We start from the raw sequence: 16,303 nt of genomic DNA on the forward strand, positions 1-16,303 counted from the left end.
TTTTTGAAGAGAGTTGCTTCTGACGCTGTCTGTTGTTCAAGAGTGTCTTGTAACAAGGAATGCGACAGCTGAAACCCATGTCTTGCATACGTCTGTGTGTAGTGGTTCTTGAAGCACTGACTCCAGCTGCAGTCCACTCTTTGTGAATCTCCCCCACATTTTTGAATGGGTTTTGTTTCACAATCCTCTCCAGGGTGCGGTTATCCCTATTGCTTGTACACTTTTTTTCTACCACATCTTTTCCTTCCTTCTCCTCTCTATTAATGTGCTTGGACACAGAGCTCTGTGAACAGCCAGCCTCTTTTGCAATGATCTTTTGTGTCTTGCCCTCCTTGTGAAAGGTGTCAATGGTCATCTTTTGGACAACCGTCAAGTCAGCAGTCTTCCCCATGATTGTGTAGCCTACAGAACTAAACTGAGAGACCACTTAAAGGCCTTTGCAGTTGTTTTGAGTTAATTAGCTGATTAGAGAGTGTGTCACCAGGTGTCTTCAATATTGAACCTTTTCACAATATTCAAATTTTCTGAGATACTGAATTTTTTTTTTCCTTAGTTGTCAGTTATAATCATCAAAATTAAAAGAAATAAACATTTGAAATATATCAGTCTGCATGTAATGAATGAATATAATATACAAGTTTCACTTTTTGAATGGAATTAGTGAAATTAATCAACTTTTTGATGATATTCTAATTATATGACCAGCACCTGTAGTTGACCAGATCTGCTCCATGCTTTCTAACAGTACTTGTACACTTATAGGTCCTGATTCTTTTTGCTATAGCAGTGATTTTACACCGTCATTCTGCACCATAAAATATTATTACTCCACTTAACATCTTTCGTGTGAGTTGTTTACGTTTGAAAAGTAATTTCGCTCAGTTCCTTTTGCCTGCAGTGAATAAATCGTGACGGCATGAAGTAATTACCATAAACAAATATACTGAGCGCTATATATACATACAAAGTTTCTAGGGGTTAACAACTGTACTATGGGTGTTAAATTGAGCCTAAAATAGTAGATTGTTGCATGCAGTTGCCGTGGCGATGGAAGCTCTGGTTCTTTACTTACATCTTGCCTTGCAGCTTTTTAGTTCAAACTGTAAATGTCTTGGCTACAATAAGCTTAAAAGGGAGAAATCATTAGTCCTTGATCTGTTCAGCAGAAATGGCTTCTTATTTGTGTTTGGTTTTGTTTTCTCTCCGTGTTCATCAATTATCATGCAACCACAGTTTGATGAATTACTTTAACCTTTTATCAACTCACCATTTTAGATAAACAATGAAAAACCATAAAAAACATTTATTCTGCACTTTCGTTCAAGCTTTTGGTTCACACATGCGATTATCATGCGCACTTATTGCCAACGTTTTTCAACGCATCTTTTGTGTTCATACCCAAACGATTTTCGCTGGGTATGAAGTCTAGTATTACTGGATATAAAGTTTGGTCTACAAGAGGGTTTTGTGCTTGAGGGTCACCAAGTCGTGTTTAACTGTAACTTCAGCAGCTCCGGGCACGTGAACAAAAGCGCCAATCTTATTGGTTGGCCAGTTTTTAACGCAGTGTCAAACAAACAAAAAACCAAAATTGTTTCTAAAAAATATGCTTTTACACCTTGTGGTTTGCATGTTGTGCAGTGTGCACACTCATATTGGCACTCTTTGTCTAGTCACAGGGTGTTAAACATCGGCAATAATCGCACGTGATATTCGTCACAGTGTGAACAAGCCTTAAGTCCATATATTGTCAGGAGGTACAGGGATCAGTGTTACCTGTATATGCTTTTGTTTTACCATAATCTTCTTTACTGTTGAAGAAAAAAGGACTGAGGGTAAGTAAATTAACAGCAAATTTGGGCAAACTATCCCTTTAATATCTTTCAAAGATTTGATGCCACTAACCTGACAAATTTGGCAAATCCAGTGATTATTTCATCATCAGATGTTGCAACATTAACGTGGTGTCTCATAAACACACTTTCGTTTCCAGGCAGACAGATAAACACACCCTACAGAGGATACTACATAGATGGAGAAAGTGCTTTTGTTGAGTTTGGTGTGTGTTATGCCTCAGACGGTCAGTGGAGGTAATGTGGGTGTCTTGTAGGCGTGACATCTGAGTCTTGGCTGATTAGGGATGTTACTGCTTAAGGATAACAGAAAGAGGTGAGACATAAAAATCTGTAAAATGGCTAATATCGCAGATGATTATGCTTAATAAATCAAAACATCACAACTAAAACATGATTTATCATGCAGCTCTAGCGGTATACGTTTCTGCTTTTGAAGTTCAGTTACCCTGTAAACCTCCATGGGTAAGAGCAGTATTCCACATGTTGTTTGATAAGAAAAAAACATTATATTCTATGGTAATCAGCAGCATGTCAGAGGTGATGTTCGTGTTGGATGAATATCAGATGTATTCATCTGCAGTCTTGGATCAGTGGTTTGCTCACTCAGTGGCTGTGCTTGGGCTCTCAGAGCAGGTTCGACTCAGGCTTGTCATGGCACTGCAGGATTTGGTTTATCATAAGCGCACTCCTCTCAGTTCCAGCTCAGGGTATTGGGGCCCGGAGCTCAAGCGGCCACACTTTCACAATCACACAGATAAGTGCTGAAAGAAGGCTGAAAAACAGCTTCATTGAGCTTGCGGTTTTAATAGAGGGCCAATAAACCATCCAGCATTTCTTTTGCTCTCATTACCTACATCCGGTGCAAATAAATTGATCCTTTGCCTCCATTCACAAATGCCAGAGACCATTAAGCACTGGACTTGCGTCTGTGAGCTGATGGATGTCCTGATGCTGTTTTCCACACCTCAGGTATTTAAGTGCCTGTGTGTGGCATTGAGATGAGAGAGTGGAAAAAGACTGTGATTTAATTAAATAAATAAGCACTGTGTGTTTCAGAGTCAAGTGTAGCACTGTGTTTATTTACACATGATCCAACGGAGTTTGCAGAGTCTTACAGTAAATGCTGCTCCGCACAAACTCAGTCTCTGCATCTGCTCCAAGTTTGGGTTGCTTTAACGTGCATTATGTAACATAACGTGCTGACTGTCTTCTCATACTTATAATGAGATGTGATTTTCAACAAAATATAAGCTTTAAGGGCAAAATAGAAGTTTGAAGGTTTAACTTTTAAAAAAATGACTAAAACCAGCCATAAATATTAGAATTGTGATTTTTCTTTTGTAATGTAAAATAAAAAACTCCCATTTTGTACTATACATTAATATTTTTATTAAATCTTTATTTTTAACAGTGAAATATTACAATAGTAATATTTCTTAGTGTTTTTATTTAGTAATTAATAATAATAATAATAATAATGTATTATAGAATAAATAATAGTACTTTTCTAATAATATTATATTTATTAAAACCATAGCCATATAGATATATAAATACAAAATGTTTGCCAAATTGCGCAGCCATACAAACAAGCCAACAAACCAGATTTTTTTTTTTAACATAGTTACTGTTTTATTAGAAAGATTGCAGTTTGAATTTAAATTAATGTTAGCTACACAGCATCATTTAGGCAAAATCACATTTGCTGTCTATGAGCTGGTGATATGTGATCTGCTCTCTTTTATGAAGATGAGGAAACAATTATATTGTGCTTTAATTAGTGCATTTACATTCAATTCTTCATAACCTTCTTGTGGTTTAAGAAACTATTAAGAAAGATTCAAAGAAAAAAAGCTAAAAAGAAAGCAGACACCGTTTGTTTCTATGGCAGTCATAAGTTAATATTAGCTTTTGATTATCAACATTTGTTGTATTTCAGGGGCTTCATTTATAAACCTGCCCTGAAAGAGGCATACGTCACTTCCTACGCAAAAGGTGGGTTTTTTTTTAACAAACTTGACAGGAAAATTTGCTCACCTGCACGCAGACTAAACCAAAAATTATAGGAATTTAGACATATTTGTAGTACTAAAGGTGCACAAAATTAATCTTTAAACTAAACTGCATTTCTCATGTTATGAGAAAATATTTTTTTTAACATACGTACACTTTTAGGATTAAATCTATGGAGAGTTTTTTTAAATGAGACCCCTGGAGTTTACTGAAGCCAATAACTCACTCAGAGGAAGAGACTATTGTATAAAACTACCAATCACACACAAACGAAATCAAGTTCTTTACTGTATTGTCTTTGGAGTGCAGATGATCATGTACAGCATGTGTGAAGACGATGTGTTGGGAACAGTGGAGTGGATGGGAAGTGGTTTTCAGATAATGAGTAGGTATGGTTTTGTCCCAAAAGGCTTATAAAAACCTGTTGTCTCTGATTTTGAACATTGTGTAGCGCAGAGAATGATATCAGAGCTTGCAAAAAAAAGTCTCTTTCTGTTTTTGTGTACGACAGACAGAGTGCACGTTAAAGGGATCGCTAACCCCAAATTAACATCGTGTCATCATCAAATCTGTCATTGTACCTTGACAGTCAGAGTTTTAGACATCTCACCGACAATGACCTTCCTTCTTCCTCAAAAGATGTCCAAGATGGCTGTGGCTTTCATATATGAAAAGCAAAACTGGCTCATAATCATATTCATGATCCAATTTCACCATCTGTGTTCCTCTTACAGTAATGTAGTTATTGAGAGATGTGTGGAGCTCAAGGCCACATGTGTGGATACTGCAGCACCCAAGAGCTGAAGCTTCGGTAAACATATTTTTCCCTCTTCTCTAGTGTAAGTAAACCCCAGACGTAACGCTATACAGCAAAGGCAGAGGATGCTGAGTGAGTCTGGCAGAGGTTAGGTGTACCAGGGCTCTGACACCTGCCTAAAGACCATATGCTCTCCTGTACTTCCCTGTGGATTTATGTGATCCAGTCAGCTGCCAACTGATCCGATACATTACCCTAGAAAAGGATAACAACATTTCACACATATGATTCACAGCAAATCCTCAGAGATTCCTCATTTATACTTCATACGTGCTGGTTGAATGGTAAAATCCCTCACATTTCATAACAAGAGAAAATGAACGTCTCTGTCCGATGTCAGAACCAGTTCGTTTAGTTAGCACCATGCAAGTCTACAGCACATAATCACGATCAGTGCTGTCTGTAAGCTGTGCACGTTCAGATGTCACTCCTGCCATGTGATAGCCATGTGATTGTATTATAATGAATGAGAAATAATTGTAGTGTTCGGTTTTACAAAATTAGTGTTGCTATAGAGTAGAATATGAAACATTTCTTGAAATTATATAATAGACAGGGGAGCACAAGTGGTGCGCAGGTTTATAAATGTATGTAAAAAATTATTTAAAACTTGCTTTTTATTGTAAAATATAATAGTATTATCACAGTTTATTATTTTATAAAAACGAAATAACATTCAATAATATTATTATTACTATTATTAATTATTTTATTTTATATAGTTAAAAAAAAAAAGTTTTTGCACCCCTGATAACAGAACTAAGAGCTTAAATTAGCTTTTTATATTATATTATGTCATATCATATCATATCATATCATATTATATTATTGATCTGTTCCGTATTACTTTTTTAATAGTTTCTAATAGAATTTCAAAAGTTAACAGCACTGTTAAAAAAAAAAAGAGGAATTTTTCAGCTAACCTAAATGTGCTTCAAATAAAACAGAAATATCACCTTAAAGTTATAAGTTGCAACTGCATGATGTAATCAGCTGTTGAGACATTCAAGGAATGTACTGATTCCAGTTTTAGTTGTTCTGATTGTAGTTTAATTTAACTATTCAGTAAAGATTCTATTAATGAGCCATTTAGTACTTTGGAGGAACATAAATTAACAATTCTTGAAAGACAATTGTTATTTTATTTACTGCATCAGCAGCCTTTATTAAATCAGATTTATTATTATCATTATTATTATTTCAAAACTTTTTACATCCACATTTATTGCATTTCTCGGATTTGCTGTCTTTTTGTAAAAAATAAATAAAATAAAAGTGGCATATATGCCACATAACAGATGTTTTGTTGATGGGAGACAAGGAACATCACACACCATAGTTTGTTACACAGACAGAACACTGCATTGATCCCCATGACAAATTACAGTACATATTATCAATATGGTATTCAGTCTGCAACGACAGAAGAATGCATATGTTCCAGAACTGGTAACAAAATCAGAAGTCATGAAAAGGTTTTTTTTTATAAACACTTCTCAGCTCTACAGATGTTTTAATAGCACAGGTGCCTGCTGCATAAAGAGCCCTTGATAAATTTAAGTTTTCAAATCTACAAGTACAAGTACAAGTACAAGGTCCAAACTGGTCTTTGTAAACCTGTTTCCAAAGAGTAGAAGTATATTGAAACATGAAATCCCTAAACTACAAATAAAAAAAAAACATTTCCATATGTTAACAAAATAATAAACAATACAAGTATAATTATAGAGAATAAAATAGACCTAGTTTGCCCTTTACAGGTAGAGGAGTCTTGCTAAGCACACTTCAAACTTAATCATTTGTACCTCAAGTGAGCACAAAGTGCTCAAAATTATATTTTTGTAATGGTCTTTTTCAAAAGAGCCTTGTTCTGAATGCTGCAGATGAGTGTTTCAAATCTGTTTTAATTTAACAGCTTGGACAATGGTGAAACAGGCAGGTAGATATAGTAGTGGTTATATTGTTTCGGACACACTGGTCTGCCTGTTCCCTTGAGATTGTACTTTTTCTGCTTAAACTGCTATAGACTAATTAGTCAAAACAAGCAAACCAGTCTCTCTGTATAAACTAGCCCCATATCTCTAATACAATGCTATTTTTTTCTCCTATTCTTAACTGTTGACTTTAAAAAGGAGAAAAAAGCAAATCCTATGTACTATATATATATATACAGTACAGACCAAAAGTTTGGACACACCTTCTCATTCAAAGATTTTTCTTTATTTTCATGACTATGAAAATTGTAGAGTCACACTGAAGGCATCAAGGGCTATTTGAGCAAGAAGGAGAGTGATGGGGTGCTGCGCCAGATGACCTGGCCTCCACAGTCACCGGACCTGAACCCAATCCAGATGGTTTAGGGGTGAGCTGGACCGCAGACAGAAGGCAAAAGGGCCAACAAGTGCTAAGCATCTCTCTGGGAACTCCTTCAAGACTGTTGGAAGACCATTTCAGGTGACTACCTCTTGAAGCTCATCAAGAGAAAGCCAAGAGTGTGCAAAGCAGTAATCAAAGCAAAAGGTGGCTACTTTGAAGAAGCTACAATATGACATATTTTCAGTTGTTTCACACTTTTTTGTTATGTATATAATTCCATATATAATTCCACATGTGTTAATTCATAGTTTTGATGCCTTCAGTGTGAATCTACAATTTTCGTAGTCATGAAAATAAAGAAAACTCTTTGAATGAGAAGGTGTGTCCAAACTTTTGGTCTGTACTGTGTATATATATATATATATATATATATATATATATATATATATATATATATATATATATATATATATGTATATATATATATATATATATATATATGTATATATATATATATATATATATATATATATATATATATATATATATATGTATATATATATATATGTATATATATATGTGTGTGTGTGTGTGTATGTGTGTGTGTGTGTGTGTACGTATGTATGTATATATTGGGCTGTAGTATTTAATAATATTATAAACTGTTAATATTGTGCTTGTTTTTCTTTGCCTAGATTCACATAATCTGAAGAGTAATCTAAAGCTGTATGTGGCCACAAAGCTGAATGGTGTCGCAGATGCTGCCTTACACACATCCTCCAGAGCTGCTGCAGTGAGCACAAAGAGAGACGACTTGTTCTTCCTCAGTGCTAAATTGGGCTTAAAGAAGCACCACTTACCACGGCCACTGTCAACACAAACTCCTTTACAGGATCACCTGACTGATGAGTCCTCAAACTACACAATATCCCTCACACCCTGTGCTGCCAAGGGCTTGAGCCCCCTGGGCTTTACCAAGAAAAACACAACCAGTGGCATTTCACCATGATCGAACCCACGAGCATTCCTGGGCTCACACAGGACTGTTTGATTCAGCAGAGTCACACCTGTCCCAGCTGCTTCATTGAGACCAAGGATATGTCCAATGAAGAGACCAACATCAACCTCAAAATGGCTGATATGAGCCGAGACTACAGGACCTGCCCTATATCTGATATTAACATGCAATGCATGAGCACAAGTGAGACGGGAAGTTACGGAGACCAGCTCCTCACCGACCAGCTTTTAAACTTTCCAGTCCCCAAAACTCAGCTTGTTGAGAAGAAGGACACAGAGAAAACAGACTTTGATGATTCAGCCTCCAAAAACCTGTATGAGGGCCTGCTATTAGACAAGTCCAATGGAGAGGATGGTTTGCTAACGAATTCAAATCAGGACTGGGGCTACTTCGAGTCCTTCATTAACGAGAGTAAGATGGAATTGCTGGATCTCTGCTCCAAGAACGAGCTCTCCATAAATCTATTCTCTGAGGAGGACGTGGACAATTACATGTTTGATGACGATGATGACTCCACTCTGAGCAGCGACGTGTGCTCGTTAAAGATACGCTACGAGTCCTTCCAGGACAACATGAGGGAGAAAACCAATGTTCTGCAAGAAGAAACCCAGTTCAACTTTTTTCCAAGTGTTTTGGTGAACTGCACCAAGAAAGAGGCTGGTGTGGTAAAACGAGTTGTAGATGAGCCACCACCTAAATCAGAGGAGCTTGGATTTCAAAGTGACAGCAAAGGGGATGGAAATGACTGCTCCATAGAGCAGACACCTGATTACAGCCCTAAAATTAACTACTTAATTGATTCAAGCAACTCTACTGATGACTCAGGGGAGTATAGTAATGACAGCTCCTCCACCGTTTCCTCTTTTGACACCTTCCAAGACAACAGGCCCAAAAACTTGTTCTCACGAAAGAACGCAAGCTGCTCCAACCATCTGAACTATGGATTGCGGGCTAAAAGAAAAGTAAGGTATAGTGATGACTACTTGTACTATGTTGAGTCCACCGAAGGAGAAAGAAATGTTGAAAAGCAAGAGAAACCACCGATTGGTCCAAAGCAAGAAGAGGATCTTGACTGGTGCCCTAAAAAGAGACGAAAATACTCTCGCAAGGATCCACCTGTAATAATCAAATACATTATTGTCAACAGGTTCAAAGGAGATAAATGCATGGCTGTGAAGCTGGGCAGAATTGATTCAGACGACACTACTGTAATCTTAAATGAGGATACAGTCAACAAATATGAGAAGCTCGCACCTCTGAAAGATTTCTGGCTGGAGAAACAAAGAGAAAGAGAAGAACAGCTTAAGATTGCAGCAGGAGATAAACACAATTCTCACCACCATGCCTTCAGTTCCAATCCCCCCAAAAGGAGACACAAGCTAGCACACAGGCTCAGAATTCAGAGGATTCAAACTGTGGAGCAATCACCCAACAGGCAGGGCCTATTTGCCTCTGATCCCAGGCAGGAGGTTGCTTCTACAGATGAAACTGTCTCCATGGGAATGCCATTAACAATAGCCACCAGCTGTGCAAGAACATTAGACCCAAATGACATCATACACACTGCAGCCCGGAAAAGCAGATCACAAGAGAGGGAGGAAAGGAGAATAGGGAATAAAATATTCAGAATACAGAAATTTAGAAGTGAAGCCAGAATTAGGAGCAAGAAAATGAGAGACCTTGCGGAGAATAGCGAGAGCGTGACAGACGTTTGCTCGCTGCAGAAAAATATGGACGCAGTAGGAGGTGCTGAAGATGAAAACGTTAGCCCGGCTGCACACAGTCCCCGTTTGTGTGAGAGTCAAACGGCTAATGCAACTGAAAAATTTGTTTTCGTGTCTAGAACCTGCTCCCCTAACAAAGAGGCATCGTCTGAGAATGTGGCCCCAAGTGTTTCCGTTATCCCGGGTGGTTACCTGCAAACATTGTTAGATGCCTCTGATTCTTCAGGTAGCACCGGTATGCCCTTTTTCCCCCAGCAGACCCAACACTCATTGGATCTCTCTTTGGAAAAGCAGCAGTTCATCTCAATTCAGCTAGCGCAAAGCTGTGTCCTTTCCCCACCATCAGAATCAGAGCTCCAGCAGTCACCCCAGAATTGTCAGACTCTCACCCAGATGTGGCACCACCAGCTTGGTCCCAACCAGCAGTTCGCCGCTGCAGATGTTGCCGAGTCTGTGATCCAACCCAGCAGCTTCACTAGAGAAATGGCTATGCCATTGTCTGAGAGTCTGACCATGTCAGGCTACAGCCAGCTGAGTCTGGAGGGCAACAGGATGCTTTATGAAAAGAATTACATGACTGAGCAGCCGTTGCCTTCTGACGCTGAGTTTCAGGCGTGTCAGGGGCAGCCACAGTTTCAAAGAGCCACACTGCACACAGACAACGGCCGACTCATCAGTTTCGACTCAGTTGGCTCGCTGTCAGCTACTTCTAGCAATTACAGCTCTCTGAGTCTTAAGTCCTGCGAGAAGGATGGCGAGGATGATGTGAACGAGAACTTTCTGGCCCACTGCAGTCCCAAACTGGTGATTCAGCAGAGTATTGATGCAATCACACCCCTGAGGGAGTCTACAGACTTGCTGGATATCTCCAACTTCACTCCAGATAAATTCAGACACACATCATTGTCAGAGCTCTCTCCCCCAGAGACACCTAATTTATCCCCTCAAGTTATGGTCCGTGAAATGAAGATTGCTGCTGACCTACAGGATAGGGCTAAGATGCCATGCACCAAGGACGTGGAGTGGAACTGCAAAATGATCGAGCAGCAAGATATGGCTAGATATTCAGTAGATGGGCATGATTTTCAATTACACGTTTTTAACAGTGAAGACAACTTAAGCCTTGGGACAAAAGAGAAAAATCTAGCTGACTTTGATGGTGAAATGATGAGTGCAATCAAGGGGACTAAGGCTAAGAGGAAAAATAGCAACAAACAAACTGCAGGACAGGGTACCAAAAAAAGCAAAGCACCAAGAGCTACTAAAACAGAGAAGGGCAAAATTCCACGTCAGACTTCACGAGTATCTAAAAAGTTAAAGGCCTTACTGGATGAGAAAGGTGGTAAAGGCCAGACTGAGAGCATCGCTCATTTGCTGAAGGACAACGGATCGGAGGAATGGACAGGAATAGGTATTTCAGAGAGCAAAAGTCAAGTCCACGATGACCAGCGAGAGTTTGAAGAGCCATCCAACATCTTGTCAAATATTGTCTCAGGAATGGCCGAAGTACAGAGATTCATGATGGCCTCTGTTGAGCCAATATGGGGCCCTACAACAAATATCTGTTTGCCCTCAGACGCTAACAGCCTTAAGTTAAAGACTCTCAAAATCCTAGCAGGAACTTCATCTGACCCCAAGAAGAAAGGCAATTTGGCTACTGGGGGCACAAAGGGCAGAAAAGGTGGGACAAAAGGTGGCAAAAACCAGGCAAAGTTCAATGCCTCCTTGCCTTTTTTCCCTCAGTTGGCTTTGGGCTGCAACATGATTGACAAGCCTAACCTTGTTGTTCCTGCTATAAATGGGCCAGCACACAAAAAGATGTACCGTCACAAAACCAGTGCAAAATTCCCTCGGATTGAAAATCTAAAGGGCACGCGACCTGAACGAGAGCCAAATAAGGACTTATCGTCAATGGCATCTTTTGAGAAACTGAGGTAATATTTTATATCTAGCTGCTGATGCACGTTCCTCACTTTCCCACTTCCTCCTCATTTCTTGACATACCTACACTGACTCAAGACCAGAGATGCATGGAATTACGTTATCCTTTACTACCCCCTCTTTGTTATTGCCCCCGAAGAGGATATTGATATCTTGCATGAGAAACTTCTTGTACTCGCAGACTACCTATTGATTGTGCAAGGCTTGATTGAGATTTTAAATGACCATGGCTGCATTTTTCTTCTGCATTCTTGTTTTTGCTGTTTTGTTTTTCCCTCACAGTTGCTGATTAGTTTTTGTCTGAAAAAAAAAAAAAAAAAACACTTTAAGTGCAAATTCTGTTTTTGGACCTTTTTTTGGTTCATTTCTCAGTGAATCTTGCTGCCCTTATATAATTATATTTCTCTCTTCAAACATGTAGCTATTATACAATGTATTTGTGTGAAACAAGCTCCCCATTTGACTATGTATGCTGAAACAGATGCCCTCCTCTCTTTTTACCCTTTTACTATGCTCAGCCCCTTGTCTAGGATAACAACATCCTTTGTAGATCTCTAAACATTAACAGCACACAATGGGAAGACATATCAGATAAATGTTGTTCTAATTTCTTACTGTTGGAATGTACTTATGATTTTCTCTTATCTACTATGCTTTTTACAGGAGTTGTACTGGAAATTGTCTTAGAGGGATATTTCTATGCCATGGAAATCTCAAAACGCTTCATTTTTGCATTGTTTTTTATACTTTAGTTTAAATAATGATGATAATAATAATAATGGTATTGAATGATTATTGACAGGAATACTGTAATGTTACTACTAACAGATTATTATTATTATTATTATTATTATTATTATTATTCAGTATCACTGTACAGAAATGCGCTGTTTAAAGCAAAACATGAAATCTATCCGTGTGCCAAATGTAAACTTTCTGTACACATTTCTAATCTGTATGAATACTGGCTGTTTCATTTACTATCCTGATGAATGCTGGCTGTCCTCCTTCAAGACTTAGCAAGATCTGCGTTTGTTTTTTGTTAGTAGTTTTGTTTTCCTTGGGGACCCTATCGTTTGAAGAGCACCTGCAGCTGACAGTGGTACAACCACTCCAAAACAACTCAACTCTGAACCTTTTTTTTATTATTTTATTATTCTTGTCACCATAATTAACAAATTCAATGTACCTTAGCCTAAGGTCCACTTAGAATCAAAGAGAAGCAAAGATGGACTCTTCTAAACACAAGAGGAGAAAAAATCAGGAAGGTGGACACAGATAATGTTAATTGAGGATGCTATCTGTCTGGTATCAGTCGATAAGCAATTATTACACAATATACTGTAACAGGAACTGTGAACATAATGTTTCATATATTACATATTTGTTGAATGGATTATTTTTGATGGTTAAGAAACTAAAGAATGTCTCTTTTGCTTTAGCCCACTTTTATACATTTCCCTTCCTGTTTACCATAAATAGTTAAAAAGTATCCTGTGCGAACAATTACACCTGACAACAACAATATACATATATTTTAAAAATATTTTAAGTTTTTTGGTTAACTCTGTTTTGGTGAACATGCTATGTTTTGTTTCATTCATTTTACTCAACCCAGGCTCATTGGAAATATGTGCTTATGGTGATGTTTCTGCAATGCCACTATTATGTACCTTATTCCATGTTTCGTGGAATTTTGAAACTTGAAAGGTCCAGTGAGTGGCGCTAAAATGCTTGCTCAGTGTGTGATGGCCACGTTTTATTGCATTGGTACAGGCACATATTGTACCGTTTTTGCTTCAGGTATATTTTGCGGCTGGTACATATCAAATGTCCAAGTAGTATTGCTTAAAGGTTAATGCTCTGTAATGTTCCCGAACCAAAACAAATCTACCCATGCTAACTATGCTATTTTAACTTATTTCTATGTAGGTTTGAGCTGTTAGTTTCACAGGATTATCATCGGAGCGCTTCACCAAACAAGTGCAATGCCGTATCGGGTGAGCTACCGAGCAAACTTAGAAAATCATGCATATGAAACTGTATTTGTAATGCTAACCTTCAAAAGTGTCATTTTTCAAATCTCGGAGCATATTAGAATAGTTTTGAGGTCATAACAATATTGTGCGATAAATTGTTGAGTTTTACTGCCTCTAGTGTTAAATTCAACTGGAAACTGCAGCAATTTGTACACATTGGTAGGGTTTTTTAATTTTGCAGAAATGTAGGTAGAGGCATGTATTTCCAAAGTGCCTGGGTAGGTTTTATTAGTGGCACATTAGTGCCCCCTAGGTTTTGTCACAAATTTAAAAACTGTAGCTGGAAAACCTTTGAAACCAAATTTGTCCTTTGAAAAGCACTGAATCCATTGGCATTTACCACACATAGATGAATAAATGACACCTCTGATTTAAAAGAATCACTCTAGGAGGATATCTCAGGTAAAGTAATGCCTTACCTATAGCTTTTACCTTCGAAAGATTTCACTCCGTCCGTCCCCTTCTGCCTCCAGCTAGCCATGTTTCGCAGCAGAATGATGCTGATGGGGATACTGCACATGGGCTGCTCGCACGTCTAGCCTGCCTTCTCTCATTTCTGCCTGTTGTCAACTGAATGTACTTCAAGATTTTTACAACGTGCCACTGTTAAGCTGCCTCCTCCTACTGGTGCTAAGAGGGTAACTGTATTTGCGCAGAAATTATGACAAGGATTATAAGAAATGAAACCCTACTCCTCTCTTTATGAATGTACAATAGATGGTTCTGTTCGATGTTTTCACAACAGTTCTTTGTCATTAATTGGAATTGCTTTTGCCTTTTTGTTGGAGAAATTATTGAGCTTTATAAATATTGTCTGGAGTTGAAACCAGAGGGTTTCTTAATTAACTCTCGACATCACAAAAAATATTGTATATTTTTCTCTGTGCCAATTTGTAAGATATTTTGTAAGTGTATATTTTTCTTAGAAAGTGCAGTGAAGTATTAGTATGTGTGTGTGCGTGTGTGTGAGTTACCTTTTTTGTGCCTCTGCGGGCAGTTAAAAGGATGTATAATGACGAGCTTTTGGTTTTAAAAACCAAAATATTAAGAAAGAAAAAATGAAAATAAATTTAAAAAGACTACATTTTGTTGCAAGTTTTGTAAGAGGAAACTTATCTTGTTGTGAGAGTGTTGTGTTACCGTGGAAAACACGTATAGGCAAAAAGGAAAAGACAACAATTGTGAACTATTGGCTGTTTTATAGATTTTCATGTAAATTATTCTTGTATTATTTTATGTTGTATCTGTTGCAAAGGTTTTGAATATTTGTGAACAAGCCTGTATGGTGTAATGTACTATTGGTAACTTGCTGAATTTTGTAATAATGTTTATGGAGTACATATACAAATTAAAAGGAGATTTTGAATGCTGCATTTTGAATGTTGTTACACTTCTTCCATTGCTTTACTCTGTTAATGTGTGGCAAACAAAAGAATTGTGTTCTACAGCATTGGTTACTTTCACTTTCATTTTAGCGTGATTTTGGGTGGAGTGTGTCAATTAACGACGGAAGGGAGTTGTATTTAAAGGGAGCGTGTCGTACCTGAATCAGAAGCGTCATCCGTTTGTTTGCACAAGAGGGTCGCCCGTATGAGTGATGGTTTACGGTGGAAAGACGGCTGCGTGTCAATCAGCTGTTTCATGGGTATGATGTCTGGTGCATGACTGAAGCATTGCACTTCCAGACCAACTGTCATGAGCGGTCCTGAAGACAAAGCAAAAACCGCTTATCCACCTATCTTGGTGTCTGGTGACCCGCAATACTCATTGGTGCCTTCAATACCTGCAAACGTGGTCAGTACCTTTGCGCCGCCATGAGCACCATGGACATTTTTGTGAATGAATGTGGACAGAAATCTGCGAACGTGGATTAGCGTGACTCGGACAGTTTCTGGCCAGGCGGGAAGTCGCCCGGAAGTTGAAGTCGGCCGCGTGCTGCCATCTTGTAGCAGAACTTCACTTGCGTTAGCATCCCATTGACTCCCATTCATTTTGGCGTCACTTTGACAGCAAATAACTTTACATCTGAGGCGTTTAAAGACTCCATTTGTCCATTATTTATTTCTAAAGATACACGACAATGTATAAAGGGCTCCATTACCTTCTATGTTACATTATGGCCCCGTAGAAACAGTTTTTGTAAAAATAGGCTAACAATTGCATCATAACCACTCGACTCTCTGTCGCACAGTAGAGAAATTACCGTACAGACAGGAGGAGAAGCTCGCAGGCAATCGGGGAGACGTCAAGAGAGAAGCCCATAGATACAAGCCCTGGCGTTACATTTTAAAATACTATACAAAATAATGAATCAGATTACTTACTCCTGTCTCTGCAAGATTAACGATGGCAGTTAGCACACACAGCTACTAGAAGATTTACATCTGTCAGACAGGTTGCTGACGTCATCAAGCTTAGTTTGAGTCTGCGCGTCAGAAACGGAAGTGCTAAAATTCGCTAAAAATGGGCTTCACTTGTCTCAATTGAGTTCCAATGGGGTCGCTGTGTCCATTTCTTTTACTGTCTATGTTTCTGGCACGGGCACGGATTTCGAAGACCAGAGACCGCTAGTGGGAACG

At 38.4% G+C, this 16,303-nt stretch overlaps 1 protein-coding gene across 1 annotated transcript in view; it reads left to right on the forward strand.

Annotated features, from left to right (window-relative positions):
* Positions 1-12,698, forward strand: part of nexmifb (neurite extension and migration factor b) — a 63,275-nt gene extending 50,577 nt beyond the window's left edge. Inside the window, exon 2 of the mRNA XM_059516559.1 lies at positions 7,698-12,698. Coding sequence (XP_059372542.1) covers positions 8,008-11,682 — 3,675 coding nt within the window. The 5' untranslated portion in view covers positions 7,698-8,007 and the 3' untranslated portion in view covers positions 11,683-12,698. The remainder of the gene's footprint in view (positions 1-7,697) is intronic.
* Positions 12,699-16,303: the final 3,605 nt, after the last annotated feature.

The sequence above is a fragment of the Carassius carassius genome, chromosome 29, assembly GCF_963082965.1.
Source record: "Carassius carassius chromosome 29, fCarCar2.1, whole genome shotgun sequence".
In the NCBI taxonomy this organism is placed as follows: domain Eukaryota; kingdom Metazoa; phylum Chordata; class Actinopteri; order Cypriniformes; family Cyprinidae; genus Carassius; species Carassius carassius.